This window comes from Cupressus sempervirens, chromosome 6 (assembly GCF_028749045.1).
Source record: "Cupressus sempervirens isolate cs-2001-9-10 chromosome 6, ASM2874904v1, whole genome shotgun sequence".
In the NCBI taxonomy this organism is placed as follows: Eukaryota; Viridiplantae; Streptophyta; class Pinopsida; order Cupressales; family Cupressaceae; genus Cupressus; species Cupressus sempervirens.
The window spans coordinates 65,602,076-65,620,823 of NC_143123.1; the positions used below are offsets into that span (position 1 = coordinate 65,602,076).

Sequence of the window (18,748 nt, forward strand, 5' to 3'; positions counted from 1 at the left end):
GCTTGCAATCTGATGGAGACACAACCCCAAGACAAAATGGACACAACAGAAAGGGAAAATTATATTAACTGAGAAAATAAGCTAGTACAAACCGTACAAAGAAAATAAACTTCAAAACATGCCCTAAGGGCTTACAATAGCATAAATCTGGAGATAATTTCTCCTTTCAGTACCTCCTCTCAAACTCCACTCCGAACTGCCTTTTACAATACCAGAAATCTCCTTAAATAGACCCCAGAGGGTTAAGGATTAGGAGTACATTCTAGAAAGTGCTAGTAGGCATCCACTGACCAAATAGAAGGTTCCAGAAGCTGTGTTAGAAGTCGGTGCAAATCTAGAAGAATCCAGAAATGGTAACCGAACTTCCGGGAGGCATAACTTTTGAACCGTAGCTCCGATTGATGAACCGTTTACATTTTCGGAAAGCTCTCGAAGCACTCTATAGCCCTATGAACAAGCTTCGATTGTCCCCCATTTTTTGACCCTTTTCGAGGTCATTTAATGCCCCTAACCTGACTTTGAAGCATTCTTAGGAGGTCTCCAAAACCCGAAAAACTGCAATAACTTTCAAACTGTGGGGCCTTTTGACCTGATTCTTTTTCTGGAATGCTCTAAATCACAATTACATTCATCTGGCCAATTCACACCTTCTAGGTCACCAAAATGATGGCCAAATTGCATGCTCCTATTTTTTCGGGATTTTCTAGCACACTGATAGTTGAACTGTGAGAGTTGGAACCTTTATTTGACCCAAATGGGTGTCCAAAAATGAAAACACATGAAACAGAAACTAAGTCTAAGTACATTTTTTTGGGTGACACAGGATTGCCCTTATACCTCTGGATGCTCCTGCATCACAATCCTGCATACATAATTTGTCTAACAGAGCCCTGACATATTTGGACTGAGAGATGAATATACCATAAGATTGTTGCCAAACCTCAACACCTATGCAATAATGCATGAGCCCAAGGTCTGTCATATCAAAAGAATGGCATAAACTTTGCTTGATTCATTGAATCAAGGATGCTAAACTGCCAATGACGATCAAATCACCCACATAAATAACCAGAAGGATGATGTCACTGTTAGTAGTCTTGATGTACAAATTTGAGTTTGAAGAACTCCTCTAGAAGCCTTGATCACTGAGGTACTTGTCAATTTTTATGTAGCATGCCCTAGGGGCCTGCTTCAAGCCATAGAGAGCTTTCACCAATCTGAGAACCTGATGGTCTTTACCAGCAACTTTGAAACCAGGAGGCTGTGTCATGTAGACCTCTTCATGGAGATCACCATTTAGAAAAGCACTCTTGACGTCCATGTGATGGACTTTCCAGCCAAATTGTGTTGTGATGGCTAGGACTAATCTGATTGTGCTTATCTTTGCAATAGGAGCAAAGGTCTCCTCATAATCAATGCCTTGAAGTTGAGAAAAACCCTTCGCAACTAAACGAGTTTTGTACTTATCCAAATTACTATCAAATTTATATTTGATTTTGTAAACCCATTTGCAGCCAGTGTGTTTCTTCCTTGGTGGAAGATTAGAAACGATCCAGGTGTTATTCTTGAGCAGGCTCTGGTGTTCAAATGTCATGGCTTGTTCCCACTCTGGAATTCCTTTAGCCTCGGAATATGTTTGAGGTTCAAACACACTAAGAATGTGGGCCATGAGAGCAAAGATAACAGACTCTGTAGGTTTGCTCTTTTTTCGAGCAGTTCTCCTATCAATGAGCTCATCATCATGAAGATTAGCAAGTATCTTAGCCCACCACTTAGGCCGGAGAGGAGAACGACCAACATTAGTATGAGGAGATGCTTGGTGATCAGGTTCCTCATCAGAAGAATTTGGATCAAACTCAGGTGAAGCATCTACAAATCGAGGTGATCCTGCAGGAGAAGTTGGAGGTGTCTGTACAAGGATCACTAGTATAATTGGAGCTGCAGGAGCTACTGGAGCCCTCCCATCAGGTGGACCTAATGGAAGCCTAACCCCCAATTCATGAGCCTTCATAGGCTGGTCTGTTGGATCAGGAACAAGAGTAACATGCATGAATGGTCCTCGTTACTCATCAAAGACTACATCACAATTGTACAGGAGATGAGATGTCTTAGTGTCAATCAAGTGCTAGACATTGTGAAGACTACTGTATCCTACAAGTATGAGTTTCTGACTCTTGGCATCCAACTTGGTGCATGACACATCATGGATCAAAACAAAAGCAAGGGAGCCAAAAACCTTCAGGTGACTGATTTTGGCTTACGACCTGACCAGGCCTCTTCGAGAGTTTTACCTTTGATTGCCATTGTGGGTGACCGGTTCAAAAGATAAACTTCAGTGTAACTACTTCTGTCCAAAACTTCTTCGGAAGATGTTTGTGTTTGAGCATGGATCAAGCCAGCTCGGTGATTTTTCTGTTTTGACGTTCAACTAGATTGTTCTATTGTGGTGTGGGGGGTGTGGTTAACTAGCATTTGATGCCATGAGTATCCAAGAAGCTAGAGAATTCATTAGAACAAATTTCCCCACCATTGTTTGATCTAAGATTAATAATAGGTTTTCCAGACTCTTTTTCAACTAAAGGTTTGAACTTCTGAAATACAGGAAATGCATTTGATTTCTTTTTAAGAAAATACACCTACATTTTTCTACTGAAATCATCAACAAACAACAGAAAATACCTAAACCTAAGGACATAATTTTGTTGTGGTGTATGTTGATGTATAGCATTAGTCGAAGTGATATTGAGCACTTGAATTCATGATTTACATGAACTCTGTTTTACTGGTGAGAATATATACATATATACCTATATATATATATACACATATGATTATATATATATTCAATTGTTCATAAAATGACTTCATCTTAATCGGGCTCTTATCCTTGAAGAGACTATTATTATCGGGGCCTTGTATATTTTTGTTCTGCCGCTGATTGCAAAGTAGACAAATTACATTTGTTATAATTGAAACTAATATTAGTTATGTCCACGTAGGGGCATGACCCTACGTGGCCAAGTAGAGCCATGTCTCTACAGGGACGTAACTCTCCATTCTTATATAAATGACGCCGAGCAGTCGTTGAGGAAATATATCAATAACAAGGCATATACAGTCCCAACGATTGCTCTCCCTGTAGGTAAACAAAAGACAAGTTCATCGATCCTTCGTTGGCATTCAAGTTTGAAGATTATCTTACACAGACTGCTATCCAAGGTTGAAGATTTGCACCATTCAACAACACAGTCAATCTGAGATATAAGTAAATCTAAGTTTGTACAGTCTGCAATTATAGTTTATCTCTATTAGAGATCTTTATATTTAACATGGTATCAGAGCCATCCTGATAGGAAATTCTATTAATCAAAATTAAAACTAAAATCTCAAATTTATCAAATGTAGAATTTTATCCTCAAATTCAAAATGGATAATCACGTAAGATTAGAGGATAGACTTGAGGGAGCATCAAACTTTTCATCATGGAAAATTTGAGTCACGATAATACTAAGAGAAATGGAATTAGAAGAGTACATAGAATCAAACAAATCCATTCCTAAAAATGATCCAGATAAAACGACATGGAAAAGACGCAACAACAAGGCCATGAAAATTGTTATAGACTCCGTAAAGGATCGTATTCTCCCTTCTATATCTAGTGTTAAAACTACATTTGAGATATTCTCTACTATTAAGAACACTTTTGAAATCAATAATACTAGTAGATTGCTAACTTTAAAGAAAGATCTTCTATACATAAAGATGAATAATGGGGAGTCAATTACGTCCTATTTTCTAAGAATCTTTGAAGTAAAAGATCAACTTGCAACAATTGAAAGTCAAGTTGATGACAAAGAACTTAGCATTATAGTTTTAAGAGGACTTCTACTATCTTGGGAAACCTTTATTTGAGGTCTAAGCTCCCAACTCGAGCTTCCTAAATTTGAATTACTCGAAAATGAATGCACCCAAGAAGAATCAAGATTAGTTTCAAGAGGATTAAGCATAAATCAAGAGGGAGACATTCAAGCTCTTCATGCAAATTCAAACAAGAAAGGAAAATTCAAACATAATAAGAAGGAATTTAACAAACCATATAAGAAACAAGATTGGTCAAAAGTAAAATGCTTCAAATGTGACAAAATTGGTCACTCTCACAACTTCTGCCCTAAACGAAAAAGAATTCAAGCAGCCCTCAAAGAAGAGGAAGAAGAAAAAGAAGAAAACCTTGCATATTATCTAGCTCTATCAAGTGAATTAAACTCCAACAAGAACACTTGGATTATAGATAGTGGAGCATCTCGATATATTACAGGTTTTAGAGACAAATTTGAAAGCTTCTCAGAATACTCCTCAGAAGAACCATTGGAGATAATTCTACTCATCCGATTAAAGTTATTGGGTCTTGCTCAATTCATATAAATTTAGGTATCACTCTCCAACTTAAAAATGTTTTATACGTACTTGGTATAAAAAGAAATTTGTTTTCTATCTCCGGTCTTGCTGATCAAGGATTCAGAATCACCTTTCAAGAGGATACAGTAATATCTTGGCCAAATAACTCTAACATCAAGAAAGCTATATCTATTGAATTTAGAGATGGAAGTTTAGATAAACTTTGTAATCAACAAAATTTAGCCCTATGCCATGAAACATCAAATTCTACCAAAATTTGGCATAGGAGACTAGGCCACCTCCATTTCCGTGCATTGTCATCAATAGGGAAAATTGTAAAAGTATTACCTAGTTTGAAAACTGATCAATTAGGCATTTGCAAAGGATGTGCCCTAGGCAAAAACACCAAGCAATCCTTTCCTAAAAGTGTTCACAAATCAAAATCTGTATTTGAACTTATTCATATAGACCTATGTGGTCTTATGTCTATATCTTCCCTAAATGGATGTCTCTATTATGTAATTTTTATTGATGACTATTCTAGAAGAACTTGGATCTACTTCCTCAAACAAAAGGAATCAATTGAAGTTTAATCAAAATTCAAAGAATTCAAAGCTCTAGTTGAAAACCAGTTAGGACAAAAAAACAAATTCTAAGATCAAACAATGGAGGTGAATACATCTCTGAAATTTTCAAAGATTTCTGCAATACTGTTGGGATTAAGAGGGAGTTTTTTGTACTATATAATCCTCAACAGAATAGAGTTACAGAGCGTAAATATGGATCAATTATTGAATTAGCTAGAGCAATGATGCACAACCAAAATCTTCATACTTCCTTTTGGGCTGAAGCATTTAACACTCAGTGTACATTCAAAATATATGTCCTCACTCAGTATTAGAAAACACCACTCTTGAAGAAGTATTTATGGTTATCAAACTAGATCTAAGTCGCCTAAAAATATTTGGGTGTCCTGTTTATATTCATATTCCTAAAGAGAAAAGAACAAAACTAGAACCATCTGGAAACAAGGGAATACTCATTGGATACAGTGAAACAACCAAAGGCTACATGATCTATGCTCTGGGTCAAAGAACAATTGAGATCAGTAGAGATGTTAAATTTGAAGAAGATATTGCTTTCAATCTTTCTAAGAACAGTGATGAATCGTATACAAAATTTGTCACTAAAATAGATGAAGATCACCTAGTAGAAATTGAGAGGGAGAATGATACTAAACCTCCTTCACCTACTATTTCAAATCCTGAGAATATTGACAATGCTAACAATAAAAAGAGGCCACTTTGGGTTAGGAAAATGATAGAAGAGAATCATGTTTTCTCTGATGAAGTAATTAGAGAAAGAAAGAGAACAAGAAATTGGTCATGTTATGTGGTACTATTAACTGAACTTATCACAAAACCTTCAAATGTTGAAGAAGCCTTATCAAGAAAACCTTGGAAAGAAGCAATGATTGAAGAATATAGTTCTATACTAAAAAATGATTTATGGGATGTTGTACCCAGACCTAAGAACAAATCAATTGTTTCTTCTAAGTAGCTTTACAAAATCAAGCATGCACTTGATAGCAGCATTGAAAAATACAAAGCCAGATTGTAGCACGTGGGTTCTCTCAAAAGGAAGGTATCGATTATGAAGAAACCTTTGTCACAGTTGCTAGATACACATCTGTTAGAACTATCTTGGCAATTGCAGCATCCAAATGATGGAAAGTTCATCAAATAGATGTTAAAATAGCATTCTTAAATGGTGAAATTGAAAAAGAAGTTTATATTGAGCAACCAGAAGGGTTTATCACTTATAACAGAAATTCTCATGTGTGTAAGTTAAAGAAAACACTATATGGTCTTAAATAAGCTCCCAAGCATGGTATGAAAGAATAGACAACTATCTAACAAAGTTAGGGTATTCTAAGAATGAAGCTGATCCTAACTTATGCTTCAAAATAGATGGTGATGACATAATTATTCTTGTGTTATATGTTGATGATTTGTTGATAACAGGTGAAGAACATCTTATAAACAAGTGCAAGCAAGAACTAACAAGAGAGTTTGATTTGAAAGATCTAGGTCTTCTCCACTACTTCCTAGGACTAGAAGTCTGGCAAAAGGGGAAGTACATTTTTCTGAACCAGGGAAAATATACTATTGATATTTTGACAAAATTTGGAATGATGGATTGTAAACTAGCTACTACTCCTGTGGAAGTCAACCTTCATGATTAAATCTGAACCTATGAATCCTGCTCACTATAGGCAGATCATTGGATCCTTAATGTATTTGGTGAATACTCGTCCCGATATATGTTATGCTACTAATACCTTAAGTCAGTTCATGCGTGCACCAAAAAGATACATCTAATGGTAGCCAAATATATCTTAAGATATCTAAGAGGTACTATTGGCATGGGAATCAGATAGGATTAAGTCGAAATCAATCTTCATGGATATTCAAATTCTAATTGGGTAGGCAACTCAATTGAACTTAAAAGTACTTCTGAATGTTGCTTCAATCTTGGATTTGGGATGATTTCTTGGTTCAATAGAAAACAATCCTTAGTTGCATTAAGCTCTACTGAAGCAAAATTGTAACAAACACTTTTTCCGGGTCTTAACTAACAACTAACATATCAAAGATATACAGTTATTACTTCATATTCATAGGAAGACAGTTATATCGATTATGTTCATGTGAATGAGATTAACAGTTACAATTACTTAAACAGAAAACTCATAACTAACAATTGAAGATACCATCAATGAATTTACTCAAGAATTTAAAATCTACATATCGTAGTATTCAAACCGAAACCTGTCTAAGGATGCTTATGCAAAACCCAAGTTAGTCCATAAAATAATCTCTTAAGGAACAAATAGTTGTACTACTATATCATAATGACAAATACTAATATATTATCTAGGGCATCAAATACCACTATATCTTTTAGGGTGTCAATGCCATTGTATATTTTAGGGCGTCAATACCACTGTATCATTTAAGGCATCAAATACCACTGCATCATTTAGTGGCATCAGATACCACTGTATCATTTAGGGCATCACATACCACTGTGTTAATGAGGGCATCAATTACCATTTGATCATTTAGGGCATCGGATACCACTGTATCATTTGGGGCATTAGATACCATTGTATCATTTAGGGCATCAGATACCACTGTATCGTTTAGGACATCAAATACCACTATATCATCTAGGGCATCAGATACCTTTGTTTTATTTCTTTTCTTCCAATTGCTTAACTGCGGCAATAACATAAGACTAGAAGATATGCTCATAATCATTATGCTTATAAATGAAAGACTGAAATAACAATCCTATCTCTTGCATATAGATATATTCCATATTCAGTTGGAAGATCATCCGATCTAACAGGTTACCAATTACATTGACGAGAAAGGTTGCTTACATTAAAAGAAATAACTGAATTCAACAATATAAATTAATCCATCATATCTTCTACTTGTATAAATATCATAAAAGTAAAAATACTTGTTACCAATAAATGTTTGAATGCTCATCTTTCTCTGATATATGTCCTGACATTTTGTGGGGAGGGGAAACATTGTTAGGGGCTTAATATCCCAACCACGGACCTCAAACTTATCCTCACACTTTCTCTAATTAGAAAGGCCCTTCCTACTCGGAATAGACATGGAACACTTTGTCAACCACTGAGCATCCTGGTACTTAAACACACTACTCGACTTGACAATAGAGAATGAATTGGACATGCATGAGCTATTAAATGATTTCCCTTTTGAAAATAATATATTATTGTTGTATCTTTTTTTATTTTGTTTTCCATGTTACTGTAGATTCCTTTATCACCTCTTCACCCCTTCCTTGGCCATTCGGTCGGGTGAGTCCCAGGTGTTAAAATCTCAGAGTAAACCAATTCATTCTGCTGATCCTCAGCTAATGTATGAATATCACATGTTTCAGTATCTCATAGCTTCTATGGTTTGAGAATAACATCTAAAGACTTTCATAAATTACCCATTGATTCTGACTTATAGTAGTAAAATAAAGATGTATAAACTTGTTATGAACATTTGATCTTGACTCAGCATGGGAATAATTGTCTCACTGAGAACCCCTATTCGGTGACATTGAACAAAGATGAAGTACAATATTTTATGGAAATATTCCTTTCTGCTGAAAGTGCAGTAATAATTGATAAAAAAAAATTATATTTCTTTCAAGTATGGGAAACTGACCACATAACCTAGAAGTTTCTGAAGATAAAATGAGGCTTGGCTGAACGCTATCAACCAATACCTTCACGAGAGAAATTCCAAATGTAATCTCAGTGTGATTATGAATCATGACTTCCAACAAACTAGTAATAAGGAAAGGGAATAGCAGAACAAAAATATGCAGAGGTATATCGTGAGGAGGGAGAATTCGATTCATGTTCTTCGGGTTTCTCATGGCTTCCAAATATATAGAGACCTTCGATATATCAAGGCTTCCAAGAAGCCATAACTCTTAAAGAATTAAAAGTTTTGTCTTCTTGAACATTGATATTATATGCCAAGCGTGTATTTCGGTTTCTAAAAAGAATTGAATAAATATGGAAAAGAACTTGAAGGTTATAAATCAAAATAATATTATAAACATATTTATTTACTTGCACGTAAATATATTTTATTAAGATGGCACATAGTAATGTTTATCCAAGGTTGTACCTTTTAAATATGTATATCTAAATACATGTTTCATCTTGAAAGATTTATTTTATCTTGTACATGCATTATGCATTTAAATGCATGTATTAAATAGATAAAATCTTGTATAAGAATAATATTATGATGTCACCTTTAATTTATATGTATGTGTACGTACATAAATATGTATTATAATGATGTGGTGGAAAAGTCAACCAAAAATCATTTGAGGTATGCATTAATTAAGCTAAAATGATTAATATTTTAAATGTTTATTTAATAACTTATGCGTATCTAATGTGTGTATCCTGTTATGCAGTCGCTAGGTCCTCAATCATGGTGATTCATGATTCGCACCCATTTACCCAGTGATGGTGATGCTCCTGTGCCCAATTCTTTTTTGACAATGCTTCCACCCCTTTGAAGTGCTCCTTACAAGGGAAATTCTCTGCAGTTAAATCATATTACCATAACAAGTTATTAATCATAAATAATCATAGAGGCTAACCGTCTTTTCAATTCCATGAATTCATGATAAATAATCAACTAGCATGTTATTTTCCTATAAAATTATAACGACTTAACCATCTTACCATTTTGCAAAATTATAACAAATTTTAACTGTCAACTGACTTCATGTGAACCTCAACGGCTATATGAACATTTTAGATTGGGTAAAAAATTGGGATGTAACAAGAATATATAGCCTCTTCCTTGGGAGCCAGAGAAGCTTTATGGTTATGAAAGTTACTTGTTGATTTGTTTAAGAAGCCTTTGAAGTCCACCGTTGTTCACTGCGATAATTAGTGTTGTATCAAGCGTTCAGCTTATCCAATTTTTCACAATCGGTCTAAGCATATTGAAATTCCTTATCATTACATTCGAGATATGGTAGATTGAGGTGTTATCAAACTAGAGTACATAAGTACTAATGAGCAAACAATAAATATTTTTACCAAGCCTCTTGCCAAAGTGAAATTGGAATACTTCATAGGAAAACTTGGTATGATTTAATTGTAATGTTGAATATTGAATTTAAATTTAAATTAATATGTGTTTATGCTTCTATGGTTGTTAGTTGCATCGGATATGTAATGAAAGGTGACGATCTTTCATGGACATATATATTCAGAAGCTAATCTTTGTAAGGTGACGATCTTGCAAATGATTGGCCTGTTATTATAACAATTTTTTTTTGGACACGCTAGAAGTCATTGATAATGAATGCATTATGATTACTCTAGATATTGTTTTGGACAATTAGAGTTCATAATATATGTTATGATAGTGTTCACAACATGGTGATTATAATTATTTGAGAAGTCACTATTTCAAAGTATTAAAGTTAGATAATGTGTTATGTACAAATATTTTATATTTCGGTGTCTCTTGAAGAGTTTGTTACTTCTCCCTTGCTTAGAGGGAGTGTTGATGTATAGCATTAGTCGAAGTGATATTGAGCACTTGAATTCATGATTTACATGAACTCTGTTTTACTGGTGAGAATATATAAATATATACCTATATTTATATATACACAAATATTATTATATATATATATATATATATATATATATATATATATATATATTCAATTGTTCATAAAATGACTTCATCTTAATCGGGCTCTTATCCTTGAAGAAACTATTGTTATTGGGGCCTTGTATATTTCTGTTTTGCGGTCGATTGCAAAGTAGATAAAGTACATTTGTTATAATTGAAACTAATATTAGTTATGCCCACGTAGGGGCATGACCCTGTGTGGCCTTTGGCCACGGAGAGCCATGTCTCTATGGAGACGTAACTCTCCATTCTTATATAAATGATGCTGAGCAGTTGTTGAGAAAATATATCAATAACAAGGCATATATAGTCCCAGTGATTGCTCTCCCTGTAGGTAAACAAAAGACAAGCTCATCGATCTTCCATTGGCATTCAAGTTTGAAGATTATCTTACACAGACTGCTATCCAAAGTTGAAGATCTGCACCATTCAACAACACAGTCAATTTGAGATACAAGTAAGTAAATATGAGTTTGTATAGTCTGCAATTATAGTTTATCTCTATCAAAGAACCTTATATTTAACTGTGTGGGGTGTGGTTAATTGGCATTTGATGCCATGAGTATCCAAGAAGTTAGAGAATTCATTAGAACAAAATTCCCCCCATTGTCTGATTTAAGAGTAATAATAGATTTCCTAGACTCTTTTTCAACTAAAGGTTTGAACTTTTGAAATACAAGAAATGCATCTGATTTCTTTATAAGAAAATACACTTGCATTTTTCGATTGAAATCATCAACAAACAACAAAAATTACCTGAACCCTAGGACAAAAGGAGTGGCCATAGGGCCGTAGATATCGGCATGAACAAGCTGAAGTACTTGAGAAGCTCAACATGAATCGCAATTGGTGAAAGGTGTGCGATGTTGCTTCCTAGCGTGGCATGCATCACAAACTCCAAGCTGTCGAGTCTAAATCTCTGGCAAATCGAGGACAAGCTCTTCCTGAGGAAGTTGAGAGAGATAATGCACATTTAAGTGCCCATACCGTTGATGTCAAAGTGTGCTAGCAGACCGTCGGGTAGCCATAGCTAAGTCCCTAGAATCACCCAAATTAGTAAGTCAAAAAAGATCATGATCCTCAAGACCCATTGCAACAATTGTTTGAGTCGCCTTATCAGTGATGGTACACTGATGTGAACTGAAGGTGACATCCAACTATGGAGAATGTCGTAGTAACTGACTGGCTAAGAGTAGATTTAGTTCCATTCTTGGAATGTAGTACACATCGAGGAAAATGAGATTTCTCCTAGCAGACTAAATTTGAATGTTACCTTTACCAAAAACAGTGTACTCTTCTCTGCCACCAAAAATAATAGAATATGACTAAGGCTGGTAGTCAGTGAACCTATCTCTGCGGTGGGTGAAGTGACGAGAGGCACTTGAATCAATGTACCAAGTAGATCACTTCACATGATCGATAGGTCTTTTAGCCATGAAGGTGTAAAAGACAAATTCCATTTACTTAGTGTGCTCTGCACTGTTTGCTTTGGGTTGCGAACCTAATTACTTAGATTGGGCAGCTAAGCATTTTTGACATTCAACCTTCATGTGACCAAATTTGTGGCAATAGTTGCATTGAATGTTCTTCTTCCGGGAGCCTTCTGTAGCTGAAGAAGAGGACTTTTCCTAAGAAGACTACAAAGACTTGCCTTTATCCTTCTGAAAGTTCTGTAGTTGAAGAAGAGGACTTTTGCTAAGAAGACTACAAAGACTTGCCTTTATCCTTCTGAAAGGATTTGGCAACAAAGGCTTGTTCTGTGGAGGTGGAGTTGGAATTGCTACCTAATTGTTGTTTCCACCAATCTTGTTGAAGTAGAAGTGTGCAGAGACCAGTGAACTCCATGGAGATCAACACCAGAGGACGTGATGTTGAGAGTCTCGATAAAATGCTTGTAGGACTTTGGTAAACTCTGGAGAGTGATAACCACAATGTCCTCTTCCTCCATCTTGCGACCAATGGCAAGCAACTAATAATAGATTTCCTGAATCCTATTCAGGTGAGCTTGGAGCGAGGTTCGCTCATCCGTGATAATAGAAAACAGAGTGTTCTTCAAGAAGAAAGCTCTGCTTTTGTCAGAAGTCTCATGAAGACCTTTGAGATGGGTGTAATGTCCCCTACTTAATGTGACCATTAGGCTCAATAGATTAGCCTATGACAGGAGCTTCCATAGGCTAGTGGAGTGGTTAGGGAGCTCATTTGGCATTATTTTCAGGAGTTACTAACTTTAGTAAGTCAATGGGAGTCAAGTGATATGGAAATTTCAGGTGTTTGGCTTGGTAGATTTGGTTGAGCTCTTTCCAATGAGCTATCATACATGGCATTCTGAGTTCGACTCATGATTTTAATGCCAAAGTTAATTTACTTCATTATAAAGTGATAATTAAATAAAAGACTTATCAATTAAGTCACTTTATTATAAAGTTGTTTTAAAAAGGTATTTCCGATTTATCCCACATTGCTTATGCAAATGAAGTTGATTCCTAGGGGGGACTTTATATTCTCTTGGCTGGAATGAGTTGGGGCATGCTTGGATTATATTATTATTATGCCGTTGGATTTCTAGGAAATCTAATTGTTGAGCTTGGAGGATGAAACCCCTCTTTGCTAGCATTCTCTTTGCTGTTGAAAGATACAGTCAGGAGGATTATCGGGTGTTTTCATTTAGGAAACACAGTGGGATTTATTCGTGATTTTACACATGATTTAAGAGCTCTGAAGTTCAGGTTATGTAGCCGTGAATAGTGTTTTTGCTACAGTGGCCGTGAATAGTGATTTTGCTAGAGTGTGTGAATAGTGATTTTGCTACTGTGTGCGTGCACAATGTTTTGCTATAGTGCTTGTGAATAGTGAAATTGCTATAGTGTCGTGAATAGTGCTGCTACAGTGCATGAACATTGTTGCATTGAGTTTTCTTGCCCACTCTTGATGGTAAAAAAGTTGGGATGTTGTCATTTCATTTGCAGATCACTACTTCTAGGTTCCTTCCATCATACTGTTCATTTTAGGCATTGTAATTGTTAAATATCAGTTTGAATATTTGTTGCAGCCTATAAGACAATTGTATGAAAACATTTCTATTGCAAAATCAATATTTTATTAGCAAATAAGGAGGTTCTTGACTTTGCATATTGATTGTTGTATGTTGCTAAGTGTTTGTCAAAATGCCATTTTGAAAATTACACTCTAATTGATAATACTTAGTGGTTTGCAAGTCTCCTCAAAAAACAAAAAAGGGGTGGTTATTACAATGTGCCCATATCTTGGCAGTTGTCTTGTTGGATGGAATCTGAGAGAGCTGATCATCAGCTACGGATAATTTGAGAAACATCACTGCCTCCTAATTATTCAGATCCCATGTATCTTAATCAGTACTGGGGGCAATCAAACGTTATGTAACACTGAGAACAATTTGATCGATATTTCGATATTCAAAAATTGCTATGGTCCGCTGCTTCCAAGTGCCATAATTCCAACCATTGAATTTTGAATTGCTCTCGAGTAGAATATTGGTCAATGATGCCATAGGATGTTTTCCAATGAAAAAGCGTGAAAATTTGTGAAGGCACATTTTTCAAGGAAAAAAATGGAAGACCCCAAAAATTTGAAGGGGTGCCCAAAAGAGAGTTCAAAAAACCCAGAAAGGATATGTTTCTGGATTCGCTGGCTCAAAAATCAAGGCACCCAAAAAATTTGACGACAACCTAGTTGAGCTCTCAAAAAACCCACCAAGAATTTGAAATTAGTAAAAAATCGAGGTCAAAAAGTAGGATTTTCAAGCAAGTCCCTAGTTGGTGGCCATGGAAGTCAAAGTTTGTAGGAAAAATGAAGTTTTCTGGTGTAAAAAGTCCCTTTTTTTTTTTTTCCGCATAGGGGCGTTTAGTTGAGGCAACATTGAGAATGAAGATGTGATACAAACAGAAGGGCTTGTTCACCCCAAAAAAATGCCATTGAAAAATGGATGCGCAATCGTAGAAAACAGTCCATGCATACCGCGATTTTGCACAAAATAACTAGTCACAACAACTGCAGTGCAAGCATACAAGGAAGCCCGTGTAGTCACTAATTTTTTGACAGAAAATCGCAAGTTGCAAGCAGAAAATCATGATGTTTCCAGACGCGATTTGTAGAGAAAATTGTGAGCAAAACCCTCAGTGCAGTAGCCACGATTTGCAAAGAGATCTATTGGAAAAGACTTGATGTGCAGAGAGAGTGCCGTCTATAAAAAAAGTTGCGATGTGTGCAAAGAGAGCACGATTTTTACCAGTTGCAAATAGAAGAAAAACGACCGTTGATAAAAAAAACCTTCGTTTTGGATGAACATGATTTTCAGATTGTCAAACCCTAGCCAAGAACCAGGTGAGAATAGAGGAATTTCTTGAAAAAACAGAAGCCTGAGATGGGCTTTAGAGATAATATTAGAAATAATATCGAAAAATCTTTAGCAAATAATTTTAAAATGAAAATATAATTTTTTTGAAGTATTGGCTCTTATACCATATTATGAAGTAATTGGTAAAATGCTTGTTATTAACAGAGACTGAGAGGTCAATATATACAAAGGAATGGAGCGATGTTTCCTTAGGAAACAATCGTAAAAAATAGAAACTTTCTATTCTAGCTAAGAGAAGACTAACAATTATTTATAGCTAACTAAATATGATAAACATTCTAATATTTACAATAGATTACAAATAGATTACCATTAACTAATAATAGACGCTTATCTATTATCGTAATAAGAATCTTACCTAGTTTAGGACTCATGGAAGGATTCAGTTATTGGATCGAAGGATGGATGCCATACTGGTCCCAACTCCATTAGTTCTTGCATAGTATTGTATTTCTGTCATGTACATTGTCAAAAAATTTAAAAATGCTACAAAAGAACTTCATACGCGGATAGATTTTTACATCACTGCCTAGATTATGGCACCAAGTGTTTGTAATCCATGTGTGCAAATTGGATAGGCTCAGCCAGAATCCTCAAGTGGCCTATGAACCCCAAAAATTTATTATTCAGTCATATCTCTGGAATTACACTCCCCCAGACATACAGTGAGAGAGGCATCAATACATTGAAAAGGTTGAAGCCTTTGCTTAGGCCAGTCATGTTCTACTTTGCTACCTAGAAGATTTGCCAGATCTAAAGATAAGCACTCCTTATTAACAGACAGAGGTATATTGAGCTCCCTGTGTCGCAAAGCATGCTGTGGCCTTGCTTCGAGCCTAGGCATTGGCTGCAATGCCAAGCCCTATATTTTGACCTCCGGTAGCACATGAAGGCTGTATTACTCTGCTCTAAGGTCGCAGGTCAGGTAAACATCCCTTTGCCTTGTCTAACCAATCTTCAGGACACTGTTGCCCATATCCAACAAAAATTCGAGCTGAAGTCCCTGCCTTTGAATCAAGCTGCCTTTGCCATGGAAATTCACCATATGAGCTTCTGCCCACAAAGCTAAAGCCCTAGTTTCAGTTGCTCACCACAGGCATGACATATTGGGGATCTAGAATATAATATTAATTTCTTTGATCTTCGATCTTTTTACCATATATTAATGATCACACTTTTCTTATTATATTTTATTAGATTAGATTTTGTATATGTATTCTTACTAATTAGAAGAAGAGTATGCAGCTTGAGAACTTTGTTATCATTTATAAACCGGTAATTAGCTCATTAACTTATTAATGATTGTATTTCAGTGCAATGTCAACAAACTCAAATGCTATGTTTTTGGGGAGATTAATAGTTGGAGCTGGAGTAGGTCTTGCTGGGCCTGTCACATCATTATATGTAACTGAGGTAAGTGTTACAGAAATAGGTGTTCAATATGCATACAAATTACAAACTATCTATTGCAGTGGCATCTTCTTTTTCTTTCTAGTCACATGCACATACACCAGTATATGAATTTATACATAACTTATGTAAGTGAAATAGACAACATCTAACGTTTTTATTTTTCTCTTCTAATGATAGATCTCACCAGCACATGTGAGGGGAACATATGGAAGCCTTTGTCAAATTGCAACTTGCGTAGGTATTCTAGGAGCTTTGTTCATTGGCATCCCTGCAAAAAGCATTCCAGGATGGTGAGCTTCTACAAAGTAATTTTATTGCTGATATCTTGAATGAGCACAATCCATACTCATAATAGATAATTCTGGAAGGAATTACAGGAGCTTACTTGTAATAGATAATGCTTGAAGGAATTATAGTGGATTTCTAGTGGCTGGGCTTTGGTTTTGCAGTTTCATTTGCCTCTTTTTAAAGTGCTCTTCTTTGTTATCCAGTTATATTTGTTTGTATTTCACTTGTTTGCTGCTGCTGCCAACAAGCACTATAAGTACTATTTTGTTTGATGCATTTGAAGCTGGATTTGTTATTAGGTGGCGGGTGTGCTTCTGGATGTCTGCTATACCGGCAGCTTTATTAGCTTTGGGAATGGAACTTTGTGCTGAAAGCCCACAATGGCTAGTCAAGGTTGTTTTCTTTTCTGATAATTTGATTTTATGTAAATTTGCATGAATCTGCTATGTTGAATTTATTTCTACTTTCAGAAAAATTAAATATTAATTGATACCATCCACAGGCATTTTTTTGGCCTTCCTTAACTTGAATTAGGTCAAGAAAATTGAAGCTAAGGATTATTTGATTGATAAGTAGGACATATTTTTCCACAGCAAGTCAAATTATGATATTGCTATCAAGATTTAACTCTGTAGTTTTTGAGTCAAACTCATTGACTCATGAAACATGAGTAGTCATTCACATGAATCCATCTCTCTTGAGAATAAATGAAACACTTAGCACTGATTGGATCTAGGTGATGCTCACAGAGGTGAGGCAACGGGACTTCTGGGGAGGTCTGTGGAGTTTCCTCCATGGTTAAACCCACTCTGCTTGCAACCCCATTCGCAAAACCTTCACCAAGTGTTGTGCCTTATGAACCATTCACGAGTTAATGAGTTTGACTAAAAAACTACAGAGTTAAATCCTGATAGCAATATCATAGTTTGACTTGCTGTGGAAAAATAGGTCCTACTTATCAATTGATGAGCTTATGGGGCTTTTATGAATGGTTCATAAGGCACAACACTTGGTGCAGGTTTTGCAAATGGGGTTGCAAGCAGAGTGGGTTTAATCATGGAGGAAACTCCGTAGTTAAGTGCACTCGAGCTGGAGTAGTAGTGGGATGGGTGACCTTCCAAGAAGTCCCAGTGCTTCACTTCTGTGAGCATCACCTAAATCAAATGAGTGCTAAGTGCTTCATTTATTCTCATGATAGATAGATTCGTGTAAATCACTACTTATGTTTGATGAGTCAATGAGTTTGACTCAAAAACTACACAGTTATATCCTGATAGCAATATTATTTGATTGGTTGACATATCATATAACAGTTGCCTTACTTTCCAGGAATTGCTAATGTTCTATATCAAGAATTTGACAGACATATACTTGATTGGAAATGGTTAATTACATTCCTCAGTTCTTGAAACAAGAGATTCAATCATTAGTTAAACCCCTTTCAAAACTAAAATTGCTAGGACATATCCATTAATTTAGTCCAGTCAAAGTAATCATTTAGATGTTGCACATATGCATGTTATTTCCAGATTTGGACGGTATATAGGATGACATTCTGGTTTATGAGAAAGCTTGTTGTGCGGTCTATGAAGGAATATGGTTTTTGAAAAGGAAGTTGAAATTTCAGGCAAAAATGAGTATGTCTATCATATTTGAATTGCTTGTTTTCATAACAATGGAGGATTCATCTTCTGGCAACTCCTTTTGTTCTTTGCTAGCTTTGTTTTAAGTTTGGACACACTGAGTCTGTATAGAATATAGCATCTTCAGATCTGCTGAAGCATAATTCTAATTTGCATGAGTGATGATTATTGTCAATCAAGATGAAGCCTCTTTATTGCTAATGACAAATCAGATTGTGAACTACTAAGCAATAATCTATATAATGGTTACTAAACAACCTGTAATAGTTGTCAGAGGGGGACATGAAAGCAACTTTGTGTATACAGTTTTCATATAACTATTGTGCCTTCTTGGTGGATATTAG

The 18,748-nt window shown here is 35.6% G+C and overlaps 1 protein-coding gene across 3 annotated transcripts in view; it reads left to right on the top strand.

Annotated features, from left to right (window-relative positions):
- The window catches only part of LOC149551150 (putative plastidic glucose transporter 2), a 63,760-nt gene that overhangs the window by 15,222 nt on the left and 29,790 nt on the right, over window positions 1-18,748 (top strand). For all 3 annotated transcript variants that reach the window (XR_016352687.1, XM_089786735.1, XM_089786736.1), the window contains 3 exons: window positions 16,374-16,473; window positions 16,651-16,763; window positions 17,061-17,154. Coding sequence is in view for 2 of the 3 variants with exons in the window: in XM_089786735.1 (XP_089642861.1) it covers window positions 16,374-16,473; window positions 16,651-16,763; window positions 17,061-17,154 (307 nt within the window). In the remaining variant the exon portion in view is untranslated. The remainder of the gene's footprint in view (window positions 1-16,373; window positions 16,474-16,650; window positions 16,764-17,060; window positions 17,155-18,748) is intronic.